At 34.6% G+C, this 24,857-nt stretch overlaps 1 protein-coding gene across 1 annotated transcript in view; it reads left to right on the top strand.

The window, feature by feature from the left end:
- EYS (eyes shut homolog) overlaps positions 1 to 24,857 on the top strand; it is a 1,478,297-nt gene that overhangs the window by 397,455 nt on the left and 1,055,985 nt on the right. Inside the window, 1 exon segment of the mRNA XM_054568619.1 lies at positions 18,160 to 18,281. Within this exon segment, the coding sequence (XP_054424594.1) occupies positions 18,160 to 18,281 (122 nt within the window).

Raw genomic sequence — 24,857 nt, 5'->3', positions numbered from 1 at the left:
TAAACCTTAACCTAAATTCACTACTTTTAAACACCCTACTTAAGGATTTATTCTATGAAATTACTGGAACAAATCATTTGACTGATAATACTCAAAGAATGCTTAGAGCTATAGCTAACCTTTTATAAGGTTATTAACAAGTCATTTTGGAACACATTCAAACATAGTGAATGTTAGGTCCTAGAACTTTATATTTGGGATATTTTTCAAAAGCCATGCATATATGTTACTTCTATAGAATCACAAGGATTAAACAAAGTAAAAATTTTCACCAAAACTTATTATTTTCTACTGGTAGGTATCTCAGAGATCAAATGTAAAACAAAAATGGATTTCCTGTTTAATATTATTTACATTAAAATACTTAAAATTTCTTATACTAAGAAGAAGTTTAGAAAACCTGAGCAGTATGAGGAGCAGCACTCCACTGTGATTTAATTCACAGAGTCTTTGCCAGGCAGCCAGACAGCAGCATGGCTCCCCTAACTGATATAGTTACCTTGTGCCCCAGTTTCCCTACCTAAAAAATGGAAATAACAGTACCTACTCAGAGGTTCCCTGTGAGGTTAATATGACTCGGCATAGAAAACTAATTTAAAATGGTACCTAGTGTATTTTAGTTCTAAATGGTTATTATTATTATCTAACACATGTGTCAGAAGTTCCCTGATGTTCATTCTTTATGCCTCACTAGAGAATCAAAACTACCTAAAATCCAAACATCAGAAATATTTTATTACATTGCTATCTTTATTTGTTTATTCTGAGTTGTAGTTTACAGTCTACAGAATTACATTTATGCTTATTTTCCAAAGTTAAAGTTAGTTTTGTAAAATGTGATGATAAATTAAGGCCACTTGGGAGAATAAAGTTGGTATTGAAGACTGTGGTGATGTGGGATCAGGAGCCTCTTCCAGTCTTGACTAGTATTGTTTTGTTTTTGAAACTTTTAACCTCACCAACCATTTTACTTTAATTGAGATTGGGTTAATTGGTTGAATTACTATGTACCATATTTTAATCCAAAATTTGAATTTAAATGTCACAAGAGATAAATTCTTGAAAACTTTAATCCTATCAGTGCTATTAAAGCATAGGCTTGGGTAAATGACTAGGCAACAATCTAGGCTAAACTCAGAATATGTTCCCCAGTGAACGCTTACTGCTCTACTTATAAAGCAAAATATTTTGTGATTGAATTAAAGGGGTTTGTTTGCCTGTACACATCAAAGACCAGTAAAATGCAGGCAGGGATTTGCAGTAAAGGAAGTAGATGTTTACTTAAGGAAATGGCACCAAGCCCAGAGACACAGGTGTGTTAATGTCTAAAACCTGGCTCCCAAACGGCAAATAGGAAATAGATTATATACTGGAAAATATCACTCATCAAGTTGGGATTGTGGGCTCTGGTTGGTGCCAGGTAGGGTGTAGTTAACTATTATATCAGGTCCTGTTGTCAGCCATGGCATCTTTCTGTCTAGTTTTATGAAGTTGTTCATAAGGTCATTCTGCTTTAATGGACCTGAAACTGAAACGCAACTGATGTCAAGGTGTTATGTTTAGTTTCACCAAAACTCTGTTTTCTTGATCAGCAGACCTGAGGCTTTATTCTTAACACAGTTTGATGCTGACCAGAACTTGATGCCTGAAGGGCTTAATAATTAAGGGAATAGACATAGAGTATGTCATGGTGTTACTAGACTGGTCAAAGCTAGCTTGAATTAAGGAAAAAGTTACACTACAGAATTGAAGTTCCTGTGCAGTTACAATTTTATATTAAATTTAAATGACTACCCAATATTGTGCAACATATCATAGTGGTGGGAAGTACTAGGGGACTGCTGTCCTCCAAGCTTGACTGCTCCTCGCTGGACTGCAAGTCAGCCTCTTGACACTTGTGTACTGGAATCAAAATGTACAGTACTAAAAAATGTAAATTTGCAGACCAACAACTTTCTCTTATATTTGATTTTAACATATCATTAACAGTCCTATTGCTGCTGAGGAAATAAAGTAAACTTGACTATTAATGATATTGTGGTCCTTGTCAATATAATGTGGTTGGCATTTACCTAAGAATAACAAACCACCTTACATTAACAAGGACCTACTAAGTCTCAGCAGGTATATCAGTTCATGTTATTAAAAAAAAAATATTACCCTACTATACTATAATAACTTTCTTGACATATAATTCATATACCACAAAATTTGCCTGTTTAAAGTATACAATTCAGTGGATTTTATCATATTCACAGACTTGAGCAACCATCACTGCAACCTAATTGAGGAACAGGGTGTCACCCCTGAAAGAAAGCCTGTTCCCATTAGCAGTCATTCCTCATTTCCCACGCCCACCACCCCCCCCCAACCCTAGGCAACCACGAATCTGCTTTCTTCCTCTAAAGACTTGCCTGTTCTGGACATTTAATATACATGGCATTATATAATTTTTGGTCTTTTGTAACTGGTTTCTTTCACCTAGCAAAATTACTGATAATGTAGGATTAATGCCTCTTATTTTCCTGTTTTTTTCTTTATGCATGTCTTATCTGTTTTTGTTTGTTTCACTGTCTGCAATTATTATCTTCTTTTTGTTTAAAATAGATATTTTTCTAGTATATGGGTTTGATTTCTGTGTTTACACTCTTAACCACATACTGTATTGTGTGGATGGATAAAATTTTGTAAAATAGATGGAACAATATCTAACCAGGCCAAAACACTGGAAAGTGATTGTGAAGCTGGTTTAAGATATATGATGTTCAACTATATTTCTTTAGAAATACAAGAGAAAAAGAAGAGAAAAGGAGGGTAAAAATATTTAGCTTATCCTTCTGTTGGAGAAATAACTCCACAAAATTTTATTATAGAGGATTAAAAATATGCCTATTTGTCTGGCATTATCATAAATTAATTTATTATTCTAAAATTTACAGTGTTTTAAAATAAAATTTTAATGCAAAAATTACCAGTTTAAAGATATATGACCTTTCTTGATTTGGTCTCACATTATCTTACATCTACAGTATACAGCTTTTTCTATTCTTTAGTGTTTTTGCACTGAGATACTCTAGTAAGATTTTTTTTTCCCAAGCTTCATGCAGACAGGTAAATTTACTTTTTGTACCTAAGTTTTTTAAAAATAAAACTTAAGCTGAGATTACAAAAAGGAAAAATTAGTATGACAATTTAAAAAATAGAATTCAGAACAAATAAACATATAACAGATACAGGGTAAAACAAAATCTTTTGTCATTATATGAATGATCAAAGGAGTCTTGGATAGAAATAACCAGATAGGCTTGATTAAAGACCAGTTTAGAGGACATAGATCTTCAATGGCACTGTTTCAGTAGAGGAGCAGAATATGGTTTTTAGAAAAGCTTATAAAACATCATTCACATCAAAGTATGTTGTCTTTGGTTGAAATGTGTCCCCACCAAATTTATATATTGACATTCTAACCTTGCAGTAACTTAGGATGTGACCTCATTCGGAAATAGGGTTACTGCTGATACAATTAATTAAGATAATATGAGTAATGTGAGATTTTACTGGAGGAAGGTAAGCCCCTATTCTAGTATGGTTGATATACTTAATAAATGGGAGACTAACATATGAAGATTAGGGTAGAGGGCAGCATGAACTTCTACGAGAGATGGAATCCTAAAGATGACCAGTAAACCACCAGAAGCCAACCACCCCCCCAAAAAAACAAACAAAAAAAAAACAAAAAGACAAAACAAAACATGGAATGAATTCTCTGTCAGCCCTCAGAAAGAAACTACCCTGCTGAAATCTTGATATCAGATTTCTGGCCTCCAGGACTGTGAGACAATAAACAACATCTGTTATTTTATTCACCAGTTTCTGGTACTTTGTATGGCAGCCCTAGCAAATTAATATACAATCTATTATATATTCGTGGTAACATAGTATTTTTTCCAATCATTAAAGAAGGGACATAAGTGGTCTCTTATTTCTAGTTTAAAGTACAAGTTCTTTTTATTGATGCCCTTACTGCCAAAAACCACCAGCAGCTCACCTATAATTGAGCAAAATTGAATTTCTTAACTCCATGCAATAAAGAAACAGCACCCCATAGGCTATTTTGGTGAGAGGGTTTTAACAGATGCTTGACATGAGATTTAGGCTTGTGTTCAGTAAATTTGGAGATGGTTCCAAGGAAGTCTGGTTTTAATTGACATTGTGTTATTAGAGAGTATAATATTTTTATAATTATTAACTAGAAGATGGGAGAAACAGATCAGGCGAAAACTGTACTAGTAAAGGAGCAGCAGAAAAGACAAGAGGAATGTTTAGCTATTTTGTGGTTGGACAGTATTCTTAGTTTGTAATTGGACAGACATGAGTGTGGAATGACCTTATTTTTTATCTTGCTCCTTCACGGACACAGAGAGGCCTTGTCTGATGTTGGTGTTCTATGAAATTAGTTAGGTTCATAGAAGAACACCATGTGCAGATTTTAGAGGCAGTTCAACTCAGCCAGCATCATCCAGGAGTTACTTCATTCTCTCAAGTCAGTTATTCACAGAATATTTTATTAACATGTATAGGTAATAAAATATTTTTATTTGTTATATACTTAATAAGGAATAGAAAACATAACTGAACATGAATGTCAATACTTTATTCATATTCCTACTTGAAGATATGTTATTTCTAAAGAATAATGAAAATTCTCTGAAGAGAGTAAAGTATAAAGTCAAATTAAAAATAATTGATTTGGTAAGTCTGAATTCAGCCTGAAGAGGCAATCTTTTTCCTTATGTAAAAAATTAAATTAAAAACTCAGACAACAGAGTTATAAATAAACAAGTAGGACTTGTAAAACTAAAAAACGTCCATACAACCAAGAAAATAACAAAATGAAAGGGAAACATATGGATTGGGAGAAAATATTGGCAAATCATGTATCTGATAAAGGGTAACATCCAAAATATTTAAGAAATTCATGCACTCATTAGAAAGAAACAATCAAATTTTAAAATGAAGAAAGGAATAGACATTTTTCCAATGGAGACTACAAATGGCCAATAAGTATACATAAAAAAGTACTCAACATCACTAATCATCAGGGAAATGCAAATTAAAACAGTGAGGTAACACCTCCAACATCTTTAGATGGCTATGATCAAAATATAAAAGATAGCAAGTGTTGGTGAGGATATAGAGAATATGGTAGCCTTCAATACACTATTGATGAAATGTATATTGGTATAGCCACTATGAAAATCAATATGGAATTTCCTCAAAAAACTAAAAATAGAATTACCGTATGATTCAACAGTTGTTCTGCATACAAAGGAAATGAAATCTACATTTCAAAAGAATATGCACTCTATATTTATTGCAGCTTTATTCACAATAGCCACAATATGGAAATAACCTGTGCCCATAGACAGGTCATTCCTACCCCTAGTAATGTCATAGTTGTCATATATGTCATTATAGCACAACACAGTACTCAAGTGTTTGTGCTGATGCTTGCATAAACAAACCTACTGCACTGCCAGTTGTATAGAAGTATAGTACATACAATTATGTACAATCCATAATAGTTGATAATAAATATGCTACTTGTGTATGGATTTACTATACTTTTTATCATTTTGTTAGATTGTACTTTTTCTTCTTATATAAAAAGAGTTTGCTATAAAATCACATGCGGTGTTACTCCAGCAGGAGTGTCATACATATTTTGTTTACTACATCTTGATTGAATTATTTTTCTTGTGCTTGACTTAATCTTGTGTTGTTCCGTTTATAATGGACCCTACGTATACAAAATCCACTGCCAGTAAGAGGCCACACTGAGCAACTGACCTGCAAATGAAGTAAAATAACACATAGATACAGACAACAGTGTGATGATAGCTAGAAGAAAGCGGGGTGGGGAGTAGATGGAGATGGGCAAAGGGGGAAAATGGGAACAGAAAGAGAATTTGCTTGAGGTGATGGGTGTGCAATGTAGTGTGCAGATGGTGTTTTATTGAGCTGCTCACTTGCAACTTGTATGGTTTTGTGAACCAATGTCACCCCAATAAATTCAATTTAAAAAAGTGATTAAGGACTACAAAGGTGGAAAATTAATAACAGCCATTGCTTTCCAACCAGGCATGTCCCATTTCACCATAGTTATAATCTTTAAGAACAAAAACAAAGCAATGGAAGCTGTTAAAAGATCTGCTTCTCTGAAGGTAATGAGACTAACAAAAATTCAAAAAAGACCCATATCAGACATAGAGAAATTTCTCATGACTTAGAATGAAGATCAGACACAGAAACATAGTTTCCTTAGCACCTTGATGATCATAGCCAGAGCAAAAATTGTGCAATATTAGATCAGACTGTGAGGTGGAATTTACTGCTAGCCCTGGGTGATTTGAAGGATTCAAGAATCGCTATCCATTACATAATGCGAAAGTGAATGGTGAGTCTCTGAGTACTGATGTGAAGGCAGCTGAAGAATTTTGGGAAACTCTAAATTAAGCTGATTGTGGAGGCAAATCACTTGCCAAAGCACATATTCAATATAGACGAAATCTCCCTATTCTGGAAGCAGATGCCTGAAAGGACTTTCACCCATAAGGACGCCAAGTCAATCCCAGGTTTCAAGGCTCTTAGGACAGGATACATTCTTGTTCAGGGCCAATGCTGCAGCCACAAATTGAAGCCCTTTGTGACCTGGCACAGTGAGAACCCTGGGACCTTACTGCACAGCAATAAGCAAATGATGTCAGTGTCCTGCAGGAGCAGTAGGAAGTCATAGATGACCCAGCTCCTCTTCCAAGATGCCCTCCTGAATTGCTGTGCCAGTGAAATGCAGAGGTGCTGTTTGGAAAATAATGTATTTTTCATGATTTTTCTTATATTTATAATGTCCCTGGACATCCTCCTTTTTTAGGTGATCTTCATCCCACTCAAGGTTGTGTTTCTCCCTCCAAGGACCACCTCTTTGATGCAACCAATGAATCAAAGAGTTAGAGAAGCTCTTAAGGCCTACTGCCTGAGGAGGACCTTTGCCCAGGGCATTGCTGCAACTGAAGGAGACACTGAGAAGAAAGATGAAATTCTGGAAGGATTACAGCACCTATGACTGTATCAGGAACATCACTAGGGCCTGAGATGACGTCCCCAAGGAGGGTATGAATGGCTTCTGGAAGATGATGGTCATGAGCATTGTCTGTGACTTCAAAGGATTTGCCAAGGATGAGGAGGTTACAAAACTGAATAAGGCTATGGTTGAGATAACAAATAACTTTAATCTGGGTGTGGATGAGGATAATATCAAGGAGCTCCTAGAATTTGTTCCTGAGGAATTGACAAATGAGTTGTTGGATCTGGAATAGGAACACACAGTGGAAGAACAGGCAAAAGACAAGTACAGAAGAAAAAAAAGAACACCCAAGAAAATTAACAGTAAAGAGTTTAGCAGAGGCTTTTGCAGATCTCAAAAACTCTTTGAAAAGTTTGAAAACATGGACCCCAATACCAAAAAGTTTTTATTAATAGAGGAATCTTTATGGTTTATTATCTGATTACAAGCAAATCTAGTATGAAAAAGGAAATGAACCAGGCAAAACACTATGGACGTAATTCTAAAAGGAGTGACATCTTAAGAAGAGCCTCAGGGAGGTCCTTTGGGAGATATTCCAAAAGAAGGCATTATCATAGACAATGACAGCTCAGTGTACGTTATTGTCCCTGAAGACCTTAGAGTGGGACAAGTTGTGGAAGGAGGAGTCAGTGATATTGATGGTCCTGACCCTGGATCGGCCTAGGCTATTGTGTATGTTTGTGTCTTAGGTTTTGTTTTTGTTGTTGTTGTTTTGTTTTTTAATTTATTTTTAGAGAGAGAGGAAGGGAAAGAGAAAGAGAGGGAGAGAAACATCAATGTGTGGTCGCCTCTCATGCTCCCCCAACTGGGGACCTGATCTGCAACCCAGACATGCGCCCTAAACTGGGAATCAAACCTGTGATCCTTTGGTTTTGCAGGCTGGAACTCAATATACTGAGCCACACCAGCCAGGACTGTGTCTTAGTTTTTGACAAAACATTTAAAAAGTAATAATACTCAGAAATAGAAAAACAACTTACAGAATGATGACTCTATAAAGAAAAAAGTAATTATTGTACAACTCTAAAATATTTGTTTTAAGCTAAGTGATATAACAAGTTGAAAGCTAGAAAAAAATAGTTTATAAAGTTGTTACAGTAAACTAAGGTTAATTTATTATTAGATAAAGAAAAAAATATATTTTAAAATTTAGTGTAGCCTAAGCTTCAGAGCACAATTGGGAAGTGAATGTGAAGACCCAGGACATTGCTGATTCACTGACTCTCCCAGCACAACTTCCAGTCCTGCAAGCTCCATTCATGGTACATGCCCTATGCATGTGTACCAATTTTTATATTTTATACCATGTTTTTACTGTGCCTTTTCTTATTTAGACATGTTTACATACACAAAATGTACCATTGTGTTATAACTGCCTACAGTATTCAGCACAGAACCATGAGTATAGGTTTGTAGCTCAGGAATGATAGGTTGTACCATAGAGCCTAGGTGTGTAGTTGGATATACCATTTAGGCTCCTGTATGTGCCTAATGATGCATTTCTCAGAATGTATCCCTGTCATTAAGCAACATGTAACTAGGTATGGTAGAATATTATTCAACCTTAAAAAACAAGGAAGTCCTGCCATTTTCAATAATATGAATGAACCTGGGACACATTATGCTAATTGAAATAAGCCAGACACAGAGAGTGAAAAAAAAAAGAAAAAAAAATGATCCCAACTGTATATAGAATCTAAAAAAGTAGAACACAAAAATTAGAGAGTAGAATTGGCTACTAGGGACCTGGAGGTCAGGAAAAGGAGGAAATGTTGGTGAAAGGATGGACAATAAGAGGTATGTAGAGTAAATAAGTCTAAAGATCTAATACACAGCATGACTGTACTTAATGATACTGTATTGCATAGTGGAAATTTGCAAAGATAGTAGATTTCAGGTGCTATCAACAAACAGACAAAAATGGTAACTATGTTAGGAGGTATGTTAATTAGTTTGACTATAGTAATCATTTCACTATGTGTTGTATATTAAATCATCGTGTTATACACCTTAAATATATATGATCTATTTTAAAATTTATAAATGCTAATATATGACCAATATCTGTAAAAATCCATATTATTTACCACTACTAAATGAGGGCTATGGGAAAATTAAATAAGGACACTTGTAAGGATTAAGGGGAAAATGTAATTGTTTCTATTGTTCTCTGTTTCACTGATCACTTGAGAAAAAAATCAAATTTTCATAATATAATTGGAAGTTATAGATTTGGGCAGGGCATTTGGAAGACAGAGGGAGAAATGATAGAGATGGAGGTGGAGAGACAGAGGGGCAGAAAGAGAGGGAAGGAGAGGGAGAGAGAGAGAAAGAGGGAGGTAGAGACAGAGATACTATCTCTCTATAAAAATCATTGCTCCAGTTCTGTTGTTCCATTGCTCTGCATAAAATTTCTGGATAATAGATAATCGCAGTCTTCTCTGGTTATTTACAATGCACAAATACATATATAGCCACCTGATATTTATTAAAGACATGCTGAGTCATCTAACTTCTGTTTATTAAAAAGCATTATTTTTTTTAGAATCTGCATAATTCATAATGGGTTTTAACAGATTGTAAAGAGTGTATCTTTAGTATTTTGACATATGTTTCATGAAGAACTATTCTGTTTACCAATACACGTTCCTTCATCTCAATGCAGAGACAGAATTTATAGTTTCTGCCTGCAGAGACAGAAAACTTGAAAAACTGATCCTTTCAAGTTTTTGTTGCAGATCATAGAAGTTAGATGACAGTTTCCAACCCACTTATCCTTATAGTGAATGCCACTGAATGCCTTTATTACTGTCATTTATATCTCCTCTATGATACCTCCTGACAGAAATGTAGCCCATAACCTATTATTTACTAACTAATAATATTGCCATATTTTTATAAATTTCTGAATTCTATTATGTTAAAATTTTAAAAAGCACATTTCTTTATATTGTCATAAAGAAAAATTAAAATTACTGAACTAATATGTACTCATATTTAACATTTTTACAGTTTTATAAACACCTACATACACTGAAAGCTTTAAAAGCAATATCTTTTAAGAAATTTAACATTATCATAAAGAACTTGATACTAAAGTTGATTCATACACTTAAAAGTAGCATACTAATTTGATACATGCAAATTTCAATTAGAAGAAAATTAGTTCAGTTAAATGCACATTTCTACTACCGGTACAATTTCAGTGGGAATCTCAGCATTTGTGATTTTTATAAATTGATGACATAGTTGCAAAAGGAAAATAATGAAAATAAGGTTTTTAATTTTTCTTACTATGTATGTAAAATGTATATTACTTTGTTTTCTCAATTTTAAATTGCATCAACAAGATACAGTTTTCAGTAAAATCAAACCTCATGAAAAATAAGCATTTGATGTTTTTAAAATACAAGTTGGAAACGAAATGTGGTTCTCAGTGTGAGAAGGCCAGGGATACTTCATTGCCATGTTTTAAGGAAAAGTTTTAACAGATTCTCAATGTGCACAGTTTCAAGTCCTATGGATCATTACAAATCTATTTATGATCTTATCCCAAAATACAGAGATATTATTTCTAATTGGTGAATTTAATGTAGCACCTCCTTATTTTTTTAATCACACATTTACATAATAACTAACATCAACATTTTTGACAGTGGGATTCATTCTTTTCAATATTGATAATTTTAATCACTTTGTCAGAATTTAACTGGTAGCTCCTGATCCATCTGCTAGTTCCCTGAGACTGCTGTAACTAATTGTCACAAACTTAAAACAAGACACATCTATTATTTTGTAGTTCCAGGGGTAATGAGTTTAAAATAAAGGTGTTGACAGGGCTTCATTCCTTCTGAAGACTTCCATTCCTTGCCTTTCTCAGTTTACCCTTGTGATTACACACCTGATATTCCATGACAGTATTACCGTATCAAGATCCTTAACCACATTGCATATTCTTGTTTACCATATAGAGCAACACTCAGGAATTAAGGCCTGAATTTCTTTCCAGGGAAGCATTATTCAATATACCATACTATGCTTACTGGTACATTAAAAAAAAAAAAAAGGAAAAAGTCTTTTGAAATCAGTGGAACATTGCAATCAATGAAATGTGGTAATGTAGCTCTCCTTCTTGCATTGTGGTCCATTCATTCTGATTTGTTTTCAGTTCCCTGGACTTTCTCATCTTCGGCCTTGATCTCAGTCTAGAAAAGCCTTCCATCCCTTCTCCCTCTACATGCTTAGCCTTGATAATATATAGCACTTCTTTAGGACTCATTTTAAATATATCTCCTTTGGGAAGCTGTCCATTTTAAGGTGCCATTGTTACCCTTATACTTGATTATATTACTTTTCTATGCTATATAAAAGTTATCACAAATTCAGCAGCTCAAAATAACTCATTTATTATCTTAAATTTCTGCAGGTCAGATGCCTGGGCATAGCTCAGCTGAATTCTCTGCTTGTGGTCCTGCAAGACTTAGCTGTCTAAGACCCAGGTTCCGTTTCCAGACTCCATGGTTGTTGGTAGAAGGTGGTTCCTTGTGGTTTGGCACTCTGTTTTTGCTTCCTTACTGGCTGTCTACCTAGTAGTTCTCAGCACTGGGGTTGCACACCAACCCCTGCCATGTGGCATTCTCCAGGAGACAGCTTTCATTCTGCTCCTTCCAGGCAAACAGAATGCCCTTGGCTTCTTTCATTGGGTAACTCAACTTGGTGAGAGTTACCCAAGAGGTTGAGCAAAGGTCAACTGATCAGGTGACTTTAATTATACCCATGAATCCCTTGTGCAGTATAATGTAACATAATCACGGAAGGGGTATTCCATCATTTCCACAAATCTCACCCACACCGACAGAGGACTCTACAGGCCATGGACACAGGATGGGGATCATGGGGCCTATATCAACATTCTGCCTACAACAGTGACTCCTTAGCATAAAAAATTGACCACATTTACTCTTTATTGCACTACATTGATTTTCTTGCCTATTTGAACCCCCCACTGTTTGTAACTCCAGCATCTGCTACATTGCTTGCCACAGACTAGGAGCTCATTAAATATTTGTAGGATGGATTAATATATAAATCAGCATGGTATTGAGGGTACAGTGTACTCATATATATTCTGTAAAATAGAATATTATGAGTGTTTTCTCTAAGATAGATATGAATTATTGTTCAGCAACCTTGTGGACCATATTTATCGAATTATATATGAAGAGATAAACTAAAATAACTTCCCACTAGCAAAGCAAAACACTCATTTTCACAATTAAATATTTAGAAGTAGGTAATTAAGGAAAAAAAGGATATGCATGACAACTTTTGTTAAGAACAATTTTTTATGTGTTCCTGGTGGATGTTCAATGCAATTTCTCTTATTTTATAAAGAAATATACTTTCATTAAGATAAAGTAGTATCCAGAAATATGTCATTTACAATACACTTCAATTTCATAATGGTTTAAGGACAAGGAATTGACCTTGTTTGTATTAAATTCTCCATATTGCTTATCATAACTTTGCAAAACATAGCTATTAATAGATTTTTTTAATTGAAGGAAATCTTTATTTCTATACTCTTTGGAAGTCGTTTTATTTATTTATTTATTTATTTATTTTTATTTTTTATGTTCCTGTTCTTAAAAACATGAAGTCCAGATGTCTACTCAACTTGGTACAGTTTCTATTGCTCTTATTTTATGGACCCTAACTATATTATTTTAGGGCCTTCACTGTACATATTGTTGACATCTTGAGCAGTTTCTTGGGCCCTTTTACTATTTTGATTTTTTACCTTGTGGTTGGAGTTGGGAGAACCATAGGGATCTTGAGGTTTTAGAGTTTCTCCAACGGTAACTGTACTTCTAAATTTTGAAAACTTTATCCTGTATCCCAATTCTTTTTGTTGCCCCCTCCTTCCTACAGTTGTGACATTACTGAGAAAACCTGTGCAGTTAAAGAACTTGGTTGCTGGGCATTTTCTTCTCTGAGCTATTTAGCTAGGAACTTTTAGAACCTATGTTTATGCATATATTCTATACATTTTGGTGAATGAATGCTATAATGTAAATACTTTCCAAACAATTACTATCCAAACCTTTTACTATGCCTGGAGAACTGACACCTGAACAATGACTGTTTTGATGAACAATTTCATGTTTACACTTTACTTTTTTACTATAGATTCCCTTGGGTTGTCTTATGTTTTTTTTTTTTTTTTTTGTATCCAAATATGTGTGTACATTTCACTCAGAGACAATCATTTTACCTAGTTACATTTTATTTTTTTTTATTTTTTTAATTAATTTATTTACTTTTTAAATACATTTGTCTCTGCCTTCCCCCCACCTCTTTCCCTTGCCCCCTCCCACCTTCCCTCCATCAGCTCTTCCCCTTTGGTTTTGTCCATGAGTCCTTGCTATATGTTCCTTGACTTTCCCCTTCCCTTCCCTTTCCCTGCCCGCCCCTTCCCTCTTGTCTCTGTTGATTTCTTTTCCTAGTTACATTTTATAAGTAAAAATTAAAACTTAGTTTCAGATGTGAAGTGTTACTCTTAAGATTAGAAGCTTATTAAAATTTTCTATTTTCATTGTTTACCTGTTTTGAGAATAGCAGCAAATCCATCAAGCTAAACTCATAGTGATAGTAACTTCTAGGGTACTGGAAAGAAAACACAGGGAACATCAAATCATTAATAATGTTCTTTCTTAATTGCAATGTCTTCAGAGGATATTGTTGAACAAGAATTGAAAGTATAAAGAAACAAAATGTATTTTAAAAAATACTGTCATTTAACATTGCTGCCTGCTGGTTCTTTGTTAGATGAAGCATGGAAATCAAAAATAACATTTCTTTCTTAAATTGTAATGTAGAGAGAAGCACAATGGTAATATGAAAGAGAATTGTAGTCTTTGCCTAGAGACTGAATTGAATGCATTTATGCAGAAATAGGCTGGGTAACTGACAACTTAGTTTGCCGGATTGGGTTCATTGTATAAGCACTGACTCCGAGTGTTTCCTTTCAGGCCCTTACTATGACTACGGGCCTTGTGGGGCTAGTAATCCTTGTGAGAATGGAGCTGTATGTAGAGAGAAACTGGATCTGGAAATGTTTCCCCTTGAGTACCAGTGCCAGTGTGGAAAGGCTTTGCAGGTCCACACTGTGAGATCAAAGTCGATGAGTGAATTTCTAGCCCTTGCTTGAATGGATACTGCTACGACAGTGAGTTTGCTCAGACACAGCAGTTCTTAGGGTGCCATCTAACTTAGAATCTGATGTAGTGATGGAGTAACTCAGGGTGCAACCATGGTTGCTGCTGTATTTGCCCTACCTTAAATATCAAAGTCAGTGTCAATTATTTTCATGAAACATCCCCACTTCTGACAAATTCGTTTATATTTTGTGGTCATAACAGTAGCAAATGAAAAATTGTAATGAAATGTTACTTCTGTGTTCTGATGTCAGAATTAACAATTTTTTCTTTGTTTTTAATGCTAGATTTTTTAAAGCCTTTATTTGTAGGTATAAGAAAAATCGTTTACAATAATTTAAAGTTACTCACTTTTTAGCTCATCTATCTCTCACACACATACTTCTTCCTACTGGGATATATGATCCTGAAAAAATATAAATTTATAGAGAAAAAAAGAAGAAGGCAGGAAAAAATAAAAGGAAGTTAAGGAAGAAGGAGTAAAAAGAAAATGATGAATATTGATAATAGATTTTTGAGACACAGGAAAACAGACCATGAAATAGCCTTGTGAAATGGTTAGGTTTAAGAGGCATAAAAAGGAAGGAAAAAAAAAAAAAAACGCACAGAGAGAAAGCTAGAAGGATGTAGTAAAATACTCTGTCCATCTTATTTTGCTTTATTTTACTTCCTTTCAAATGTATTCCTATATGATCCTTCAGTAAATGAGTAGTTAAAATGATGTAATGTATGAAAAAAGCACATTTTGGTAGACATTTTATTTGGAATGGATGTCATTTAACTGAAATTATGCATTCTTTTATTTAAACCAGTGTTCTGCAATGCATGTTCTTAGGGAGCATACTGGAAATTTGTTTAGATTAGATGAAGCAGCCTAGGTATGAAATGATAGGTAGTGGCGGGCTCCCAGCAAACTAATATTTGTACATTGATATGAATATGGCATATTTTTTCTAATACTGCGCTAGCTAAGCAAACATACTTTTAGGCTGTGGGCCATCTATATGTTGTTACTTCTGATTTAAACCACTTTTTTTTTTTTTAGAATTTGGCACTTTAAAGAGTTGGGGTTTTAAATTTGTGAAATTCTCAAATTACCTTGAAATAAGTCACTATTATCTTATTTTTTAGCTTAAACCCACATGTGTTTGGTGATGCTTGGAATGGCTCTCGAATTTCTGGGCCCTATAAAATAAGGAAGGCAGATAGCATGCTTGGGAGGTTGGCAACTTCTTAGATCTAGGTAGCCCTACAATGGTGGTTATATATGAGCACTTCTAATGCATTCTGAGTGAAGGAGAATACACACACACACACACATATGTGTATATATATAAAAAAATAGGTTTACAGTTGTTTGTATGGAAAATAATATAATAATAAATAATAATATAAGACTAACTCTGCCTTTCCTGTACCCACAACTATAAACCTACTGTTCCCCACACCTGTATGTGTGTGTGTGTGTGTGTGTGTGTGTATAATTTTATCAGGTCTCCATACACATTATAACTCATAATTCCTTATATGATAATAGAATACTGTTTCCAAATATGCTACTATAGTGCAGAGCTCTCTATTAAATTTTTCAAGATCATACATAATATATTATGGAAAATGTAAATTTTGGATACTTGATATATTGCTGTATTTCATAATATGAATATTTATAATATATTTTGAACCTCACCAAAGGAAATTACCTACCAGAGAACCAAAACATTTATTAAAATTTAAATTGTACATGTAAACTGATATCAGCATAAATCTAAGGCACTTTATACTTAATACTTTCTAAAAAATAAAAGAGTTTGAGAAGCCAAACTTTCTGAATTCAAGATAAAAGTATTTATCACAAGGCTATAGATAAGAAGCAATTATCAATATGTATATGTGAATTTGTAAATCTCAGACACTTTGTGTTCATTCACCACATTGTTAAAATACTCACCTCTATATTTTCAAAATAAAATTTTATCATGTCAGGGATTTTGATTCAGTACAACTAATGTATGATGTTTGGTGTATATTTAAGTATAGAATAAATAATATATCCAAATATATAGATAGCTTATCTAATGAAAATTTCAATTCAAAACAGTAGCATGGGATATTTATAAGGATCTTATTCAGAATATAGTTTATTTCTTAGCTTCTTAGCCCCAAAGAGTTAACATTCAGAAAGTGCATTTGTTGATAATAAAAACATGCTTTTTTTTTTAACACCAATCTCTGTCTTTCACATCAATTGTTAATTCAAAGTTATTTTTCGTTGTCGTATTTCCTTTAAGACAACTTATCACTTATCTATATAGAAAATGTCTATATCTACATTGAAAGTTCATTTGACTCTCATTGTTTGTTACTTGCCAATTTGCATCAATGTCCAAACTTGAATTGTAGTCATAAACCTTTTAAAAAATCATTATGGTTGATGTGATTCCATATTTTTATCACATATTGTATAACATTTGGTCTTAATTTTTTGATATACATAATTCCATTAATAACATAAAGATGCACCAACTGATAAAATTTTCTCATTAATTTATATACAACTATACCTGCATATCAATTAATCATTTGAAATGTAAAAAATGAGGATGTTAGATGGAAAAAGTAAAATAGAAATAAAATCCTGTTTAAAGAGCTGTCAATTCTTATCTCCCTTGTCTCTGTTTGAGGATTGCGGGCTGGCTCATTCTCCTTAGAGACCCCAGTTACCTGCGCTATACAGAAGCATGGCTGCAGAAATCTAGAAGGCAGCTAAGTACCGCATATTACATTGAAAATGCTCTTTCCTTCCAGGATCTAAGCATTTAATGAGAGTAATAACTAGTACTTGGACAGATTCAGGGTGGCAGTGTAGATCAGATGGTAAATCTCAGGGACAAGAAGAACCCAGGGACTGACTAGAAGCAGCTATAAATCCTTGCCTGTTCCAAGGGCAGTCCATGCTTTCGCCATTTCCTTGAGATGCTTCAGAGCCTCTACGTTTTCCATTCCATTAATGATAAAATAGAAGACATATTCTGATCATTACTTTTAAAAGATTATGATGAAATGTAAAAGCTCTTTGAACAAAGGTTTTAGTGGTTCAATATCAACTTTCAGATCTCTGTACACTTTAAAGTATGTACCTTGTCACACTAGGAGCTTTAACAACCAGTTAACATGTTGCTTTTTAAACCTAAAACCATCTGGGAAAAATTAAGTAATACAAAAGTAACCTATTGATCATAGGCATTGTTAAATGACCAAAAAAAAAAAAAAAAAAAAAAAAGAGAGAGAGAAAGAAAGGGAAAGAAAACTGGATATTTTCATTGTTACTTTGCAAATTGTTAAACAAATGTTCATTATGAATATTTTTATACTGAAAGTGACCAGAGGGGAGGGAGGAGGAGGATAATGGTGGGAAGAAGGGGGAGGAACTAGAAAAAGACCATGTATGAATGAATGACCCCTAAACATGGACAGCAGGGGGGATTGACTGTGGGGGTGAGATGGGCGGAGGAGCGCAAAGGGGGAAAAATTAGGATGGCTGTGATAGAATAACAATAAAGGGATTTAGAAAATAAACAAAAATAGTTGACACACTGCAAATAAATAAATAAATAAAACAGTGTTATTTAGAAAATATTATAGATAACTATGTAATAGCATCTTATATATAAGAATTCACAATATTTGGTTAAAAGTAAAATACATTTAGATAAGCATGATATTCTTCAGTGTAATTAGTATTAATCATACCACTGTTAAAGAAATGTTAAGAGTTTTCTCTTCTATTGTTTTCAGTAGTTGCTGGCTTCTCCTGCTTATGCCGCCTGAGCTCCACGGGCCTGGGAAGGGAACAGGACACTGACAACTGCATCCTGAATGCCTGTGAGCTCAATGCTACCTGCAAAGATCTGCATCCTGTTAGTCTCTATGAATATTATTGATATGTCTTAATGTATGCTAGCATAAATTAACCGCTACAAATATAGGTAACTTTGGCCTACGTGGCATGTTGGTATTTATAAATACATATAAATACTTACTGAGATTAGAAAAGAGAAGCTCAGCCAATTTTTTTTTTTTTTTACTTAATAGTAGAAAATGTTCTTTTCACCCCTATATGCAGGTTGATGTAAAATTATAAAACAAATTGTTCACTCTGATTTCACAACTTTTGGCAATGTTGAATTTGTGTTAAATTTCAGAAATTATTCTGAAAAGTGCTGTTTTCATACTTTTACCTAACTTAAAGTATCATGTACACACATATAATATATAATCTTGAATTTTATTTTGATTTCCATCCCATGCTGTATACTTTCATCATTTTCTTCATTTCTCTGTGTTGGTGCTGTTCCTTCAGTACATACCCATTTGTCACTGCCTTTGTCATAAGCATGTGCCATTCTGCCTTAAATGGACTGACACAATTGGCAAATCAATGAGATCCCCTTGGGCTCCTCATTTTCAGAAAGCCTGACAGGAAAAACATCTACTCAAGGTGGATTCACAGACTGGCTTCAGAAAATAAATGGCAGACGACACAGGGTAATGCTGCAATACTAGTATAGGCTTATAGGTTATTCTTTAGCAACATGGCCTGTTTTCACAAAACAACGACACTAGTTGAAGTTAGAAAAAAATGCTTTAAAAAATAGATTTGTTTTCATGGACATATTTGACCATAGTGTACTGTCAGTGTTTGTTTTTACAATGAAAGTATCATTTGTGGCAAACTGTGTCTTTCCCACAAGGAAGGCAGACACCTAAATGAAGAATTATAACTAATGTTTGGATAGCTGTGTTTAGAAACAGAGATGGCCCATCAGTCATCCACTCTTTCAATATGTGTAGTGACCCTGCTGCTTTGTCCTAATTCATACCAGATGCTTTGTAAAAGCCAGTCGTGCTAATCCCATCTACTTTCGAGGATTCCTGTAGGGGATGGGGATGGGACCCTTTGCTGGTTTCTGAGATTAGAGTGGAGATATTTCTCAGGAAAACAAATAGGATGTAAGGAAAAGAAAGTTACCTTCTAATATCTGGAATTTATACATGAAATTGCTGTAGCTATATTCAGAGCCAAAGGGTGGGAGTGAAGTGTTGCTTAATAATCAGTGACTCTGGAGGTAGCAGAGCTGAGGGATAGAAGAAACCTGGCCCTTGATCAGTTGTTGAACTGATCGAACCTCCCCAGACCCCCAACCCAGGTGCCCGCCCAACCCTTGGATCTAATTACTTGAAATTACTTATGACCGACTTTTAAATAGGGCTTGAATTAGAGTCCCTTTTACTTGCAGGTAAATCATCTAATTTCCATAATGTGATTAAACTTTATTTTAGCCTATGATTTCAGCTATAGCTTCAGCAATAACAGAGTAGTTTATTATAGCAGAAAGAGCTTTATGCCTGTAATTATAACATTCAGCTTCTAGCCCTGACCTTGTCACAACTTCTCTGTGTAACACTGGCCAATCATTGGAAAAGTTAGAGGCTGCAACTTCAAATAATAAAGCTTCCAAGTGGAGAATTCTCTCATTTATCCATTTTATAAATTGCCAATGAGAAGTTATTCAAACTAACTTTAGACTAGTACTAATTTAAAATCTTGTGTCATACTTTCAGAAATTATATAAGAAGAATTAAAAAATAAGAATTAATAATACATGGAACTCATAAAAACAGAGAGTAGAATGATAGTTACCAGCAGATGGGGTTTGGGGGAAGTAGGGAAATGCACATCAAAGGGTACAAGTCTTCAGCCATAAGATGAATAAGTTTTGGAGATTTAATGTACAACATAGTAACCATACTTAATAATACCCTATTGTGTATTCAAAATTTTCTAAAAGAGCAGATCTTAAGCATTCTCATGACACACACTAAAAGGCAATTATATGAGGTGATCTGTGTATTAACTCTATTAATTATTCATTATTTAATTGAAATCATTTCACAATGTGCATATATATGAAATCATCACTTTGTCAATTATACCTCCATAAAGCTGGAGAAAGAATAAAGCAGCAAAGCTGAAAGCAAGAAGGTTGAAAAGGAAATGAATTCTCTAAATAACGTTCACCAGCTAGATTATCATATTTTATTAATTGATTCAAATATATTGTAATATAAAAAGAGATGATTGAAATTACTTAACAGCTAACCACAATTCATATATCAATTACAAGATGAAATATAATTGAATTGGTGATATACTTCCAAGAGAAGAATATCTCTTTTATGTTATGGAAACAACGGGTTATTTAAAAGTTAAAGAAAGTTAAAGCCTTTGATAGATTTTAGGTATTGTACCCAGGGCTCCAACATTCCCCTCAGTTTTGGTGATTGACTAAGAGTCAAAACATTCATGGTTGGGGTTTATTGCAGTGAAAAGTTATTTATTTTTATTTTTAATAGTTTATTTTTTATTGATTTTTTCCCATTAGCATTTATTCCCCTTACACCTTCTTCCACTTCTACCTCCTCCCCCCACCCCACAGTCCCCGTACTGTTGTTATAGATGGAAAGTGGCGGAAAGAAAGCCACAGGGGCCAGCCATGGAGGAGCCAGGCACAGGCTTCAGCTGTCTCCCTCGTGGAGATGTGCACACAGCACTTAATCCTCTCAGACGTGGTGTAGGATGATGTGAATGAGGTGTTGACAATCAGGAAGCTCACTCATGCCCTGGTGTCCAGGGTTTTTACTCCGGTCATTCACTAGGCATAGGTTTTAGCTAATGCGGCTTCAAATCCTGCAGTGTGTACACTGATACAGCACAGTCCAAAGCCCCAGGTTTAAAAACCAGGCTTTCCCTGTAAATCACATCATTAACCTACACTATTTGTCATAATCCAGGGTGTCAGGGATCAAGCACACTGGTTTCAGGCAGGATATTTCAAGGCTCAGAAGTTATTTTCTGAAAGCCAGTCCTTCCTCTTGAGCACTAAGTCTGCTAAATTGACTAGTGTATCAGTGTTACAATAAATATTGCATTTTTGTATAGGAATAAATAGTGTATAATTAGACAAATGATACACTCCATAACAATAAATTGAAACAAACAATCATTGCAGAAAAATAAGTCAGACAGGAAGAAGTAAAAACTCATAATTTTAAAATAAAGAAAGGTCCAATTTGAGTTTCATTATTTGCTTTCTTTCATCAACTCATTGGTAAAACAGCATTTCACAGCTAGATTATCATATTTTATTAATTGATTTAAATATATTGTAATGTAAAAAGAGATGATTGAAATTACTTAACATCTAACCACAATTCATATATCAGCTGTGAAATGCTGAAGGCTTTGAAGTGAAAGAGAAAAGAAAGGTATGTAGTGTGATGTTTCTGAAAAAATGTAGTAATTGTGATAAACAGAAAAATGACTGCACAGTCGTAAGGCACTCACATTTGGCTTCCAGGGTCAGCAGCCTGCTTTTTATATGGATTATACCGTCAAGACCAATCTAGGAGCTGCCACAGGTTTGCTTCTTCTTTGAACTTGGTATGGTACAGCTTTAAACAAACATCTTCACATATGCAGCATTTCTTTATGATTATATGTGATATCATGAATGGTAGTTTAAATAAAAAGCAAAAAATCAGAAGACTTTGAAGTCAGAATGAGAAGTATTTTCTAACAATGACTAGTTTTCTTCTTTTCCTTTCTTTAGAGTTCAGTAAACCTAAGAAAATAATGGGAGAAACAGAAAATTTCTGATGCTTAGCACAAAATGGGATAAGAATGGATAATATAAGATTTATTCCTTTATGTAAGGCATATTTGAGAATAACTATTTCTTTGTGGTTATTTAAATATGTATGATCAAATTATTCTGGTATTTTCTCTCTCATTTTCCTTTCACTTTCCTCTGTTTCCTACATGAATAATGAATGCTTAATTTTGATAACAGCAGGAGAAACTAAAATAGTGCGATAGAACCAACATGTGGAAAGAACAATTTTTATTCATATACAACTATGTTAAAATTTATACATATTATATGTACTGGCATAGTACCGATATAAATTTTCTCCCTAACCCTCAGGTGTAATAACCAAACTGAATTGATACGCTTTATAGTAAAAAATAAAACTGCCTTTACTTTCACTACGATATGGTTGAAAAATTCGTGTCAGTCATTTGAGAGTGGCCCACTCTGTCCCTGTGAGATTATAGAGTAAAAGCTGGATAATGAGGGAACGGCCCCTGCTCCGCAGTTCACCTTGGTTGCTACTGAAATTCTTGTCATGTCACCCCTGTGCCGCTCTCGGAGGCAGATTCATCTGCCAAATGATTCCAATCCTTTTCAAACCAAATTTGGCTCCCAGAACCTTCTACACCCCTCAGCTCTGTGGTGCATAGGTACTCAGGGGTCATGTCCCGGTTGTCCATTCTTCATTTCCAGTTGGAACTACTAAAACCTCAGGTTCTGTCCTCTCGCTAGGATTATAAACATGTCATCAGTGTGGATTCGGTCCCATTGCTCTCTGTCCAAATACAAAAGCCTTCATTTCTTTCATACCCTCCCTTTTCATAAAGATGCACTTCATCTCCTCCAATGGCTACTAACACAGAGACTCTGATTCAGCTCATGGTTGGGGAGCTTCTGGATTCTCAAAACACAGAAGATTGCCTAAATATGTCTTAATGGAAAAAAATAAAATTTCATTTTGGTAGCAATAGAAGGCAGTAACAGATTTTATTCTCAGTAATTTCTCTGTTACATAGGAATATGACAAAATTTGTCAGGCCTCAAATGTCTTAGTTCTTTCATTTAACCTTTACTATGATTGTGTTCTATACGTACTAATAATGTTTTTAAGTCCTAGGTCCTATAGATTCTCTAATATCATCTGGAATAGTGAACCTCAAGAAGTGAATTTTTTCTTATTCATTTTTTAACTTTGTTAGGTTAAAGGTATTGTAAGTTTTGGCAATTTAAAACAATAGGGAGAATGTTGGAGATCATCTGGCTTCGAAATGGATCTGTTATATGACTTTTTACAAGTCACTAAACTTATTGAAAATATACAGTGAATGATTTTTTAAAATATTCTTTCAAATTAATAATATGTGGCACTATTTTATTAACTTAAGGATCGCTTTCCATTTTATTTTAATACCAAAATATATAGAAGCAAGTATTTTTTTTTAGTTATCACTTTCTTAATAAAATAAGAGTTGGAATTAATTGTTCTTTGATGGGGAATACTGCATCCCACACAGAGTCCCCTGGGTAGCTGTGGATGGAGGAAGATAAAACAAGTCATTCCAGACACTTCTCAGTCTGCCAGAAAAAGGGGATGGTGATTCTTTCAATGGGAGAACCCTGAGCCCTTCTCTTGAAGTGGTTTTTATTGAAAACTATATTCACAGGGGTATACAACATGCATGCAAAGCTCATCAATCAATGAAGGAACACAGAAATTTGTCTCAGGTCAGGGTCTGGTAGATAGGGTGGTGCCCATTCTGCCCCGAAACCTGGAAAACTGATTACATTCTTTGCTCCACCCCAAATATCAGTACTCATTAACTCGAGGCCATTCTTAGCAAAGTAAGTTTCGTAGGATTTAATGCATTCCTTTTTCAGGCCTAATTTTCCCTGGGAAGCACCTGATTCAGTTTAGGGTTGTGCCTGCCTTTAGTGTTGCTTCACTAACCTGATCACGCAGAGCAGCCAAGAGATAAGGGGACTTCTTTCAGATAGAAGGAGGACTCTGGCCATGACAAAGCTGAGGGGTGAGGGTCTTGTTCCCTTTTTCTGTGTCCCCCAAGTCCTTCCCTGAAGGTCCCTATGTGACTGTGCCTGTCGTAGGCTGCCCCTGCCATTGTGGGGTCTTACCCATCATTGACTAACTAGCCATCCTTCTGGGCCAAGCAGGGTGAAGTGAGGAGACAAAACCTGCCAGTGGCCTGTTTTCGCAAAGCTTCTTTGCCAGCTTCAGCCTTGGGGCCTTTTTGCTTGTTGGCATGGCTATGATCCCTGAAACCAGGCGGGACGGTTCCCAATGGTTCTTAACTAGGAATTTGGCTTTAAAAATATACTCGCTTAAAATTTTGATTCAGTAGATGGATTCAGACACCTGGGTAGTTTATAATTCTTTGTAATATTGATGTGTATGTCTATTTCAGAATCACTGAACTAGGTATCTACAATAGATGGCACTTTCTAGCTCTAAACTTCTGTGATATTGGGAGTGGAACACAGGGGTTTGTATTTCATATGCACTGATTACTTGTAATTTATCACCTTAAAAAAGAAATAAAAGATGATCTGAAAAACTGAGCAACTTATCCCTTGAGTTTTTAGCAGCATATTTCATTGCATCTTCTATTTAAAAGTAGTATTCTCTTTTGGATTCTTCCATCTGTTTCAGTACTTTTGTTTTTAACACAAGGGGAATAAATCTAACTTTTCCATCTCAATCCTTTTGTGAGGGAGATAATAATATATTGTTTTATCCTCATTTGTGATAACTTAGTGAAGTATTAC

The sequence above is a fragment of the Pteronotus mesoamericanus genome, unplaced genomic scaffold, assembly GCF_021234165.1.
Source record: "Pteronotus mesoamericanus isolate MK-2021 breed Mesoamerican mustached bat unplaced genomic scaffold, CSHL_Meso_final contig_20, whole genome shotgun sequence".
NCBI lineage: Eukaryota > Metazoa > Chordata > Mammalia > Chiroptera > Mormoopidae > Pteronotus > Pteronotus mesoamericanus.
Note: the sequence above shows the minus strand (reverse complement) of the source record. Positions and strands in the feature narration are given on the sequence as shown.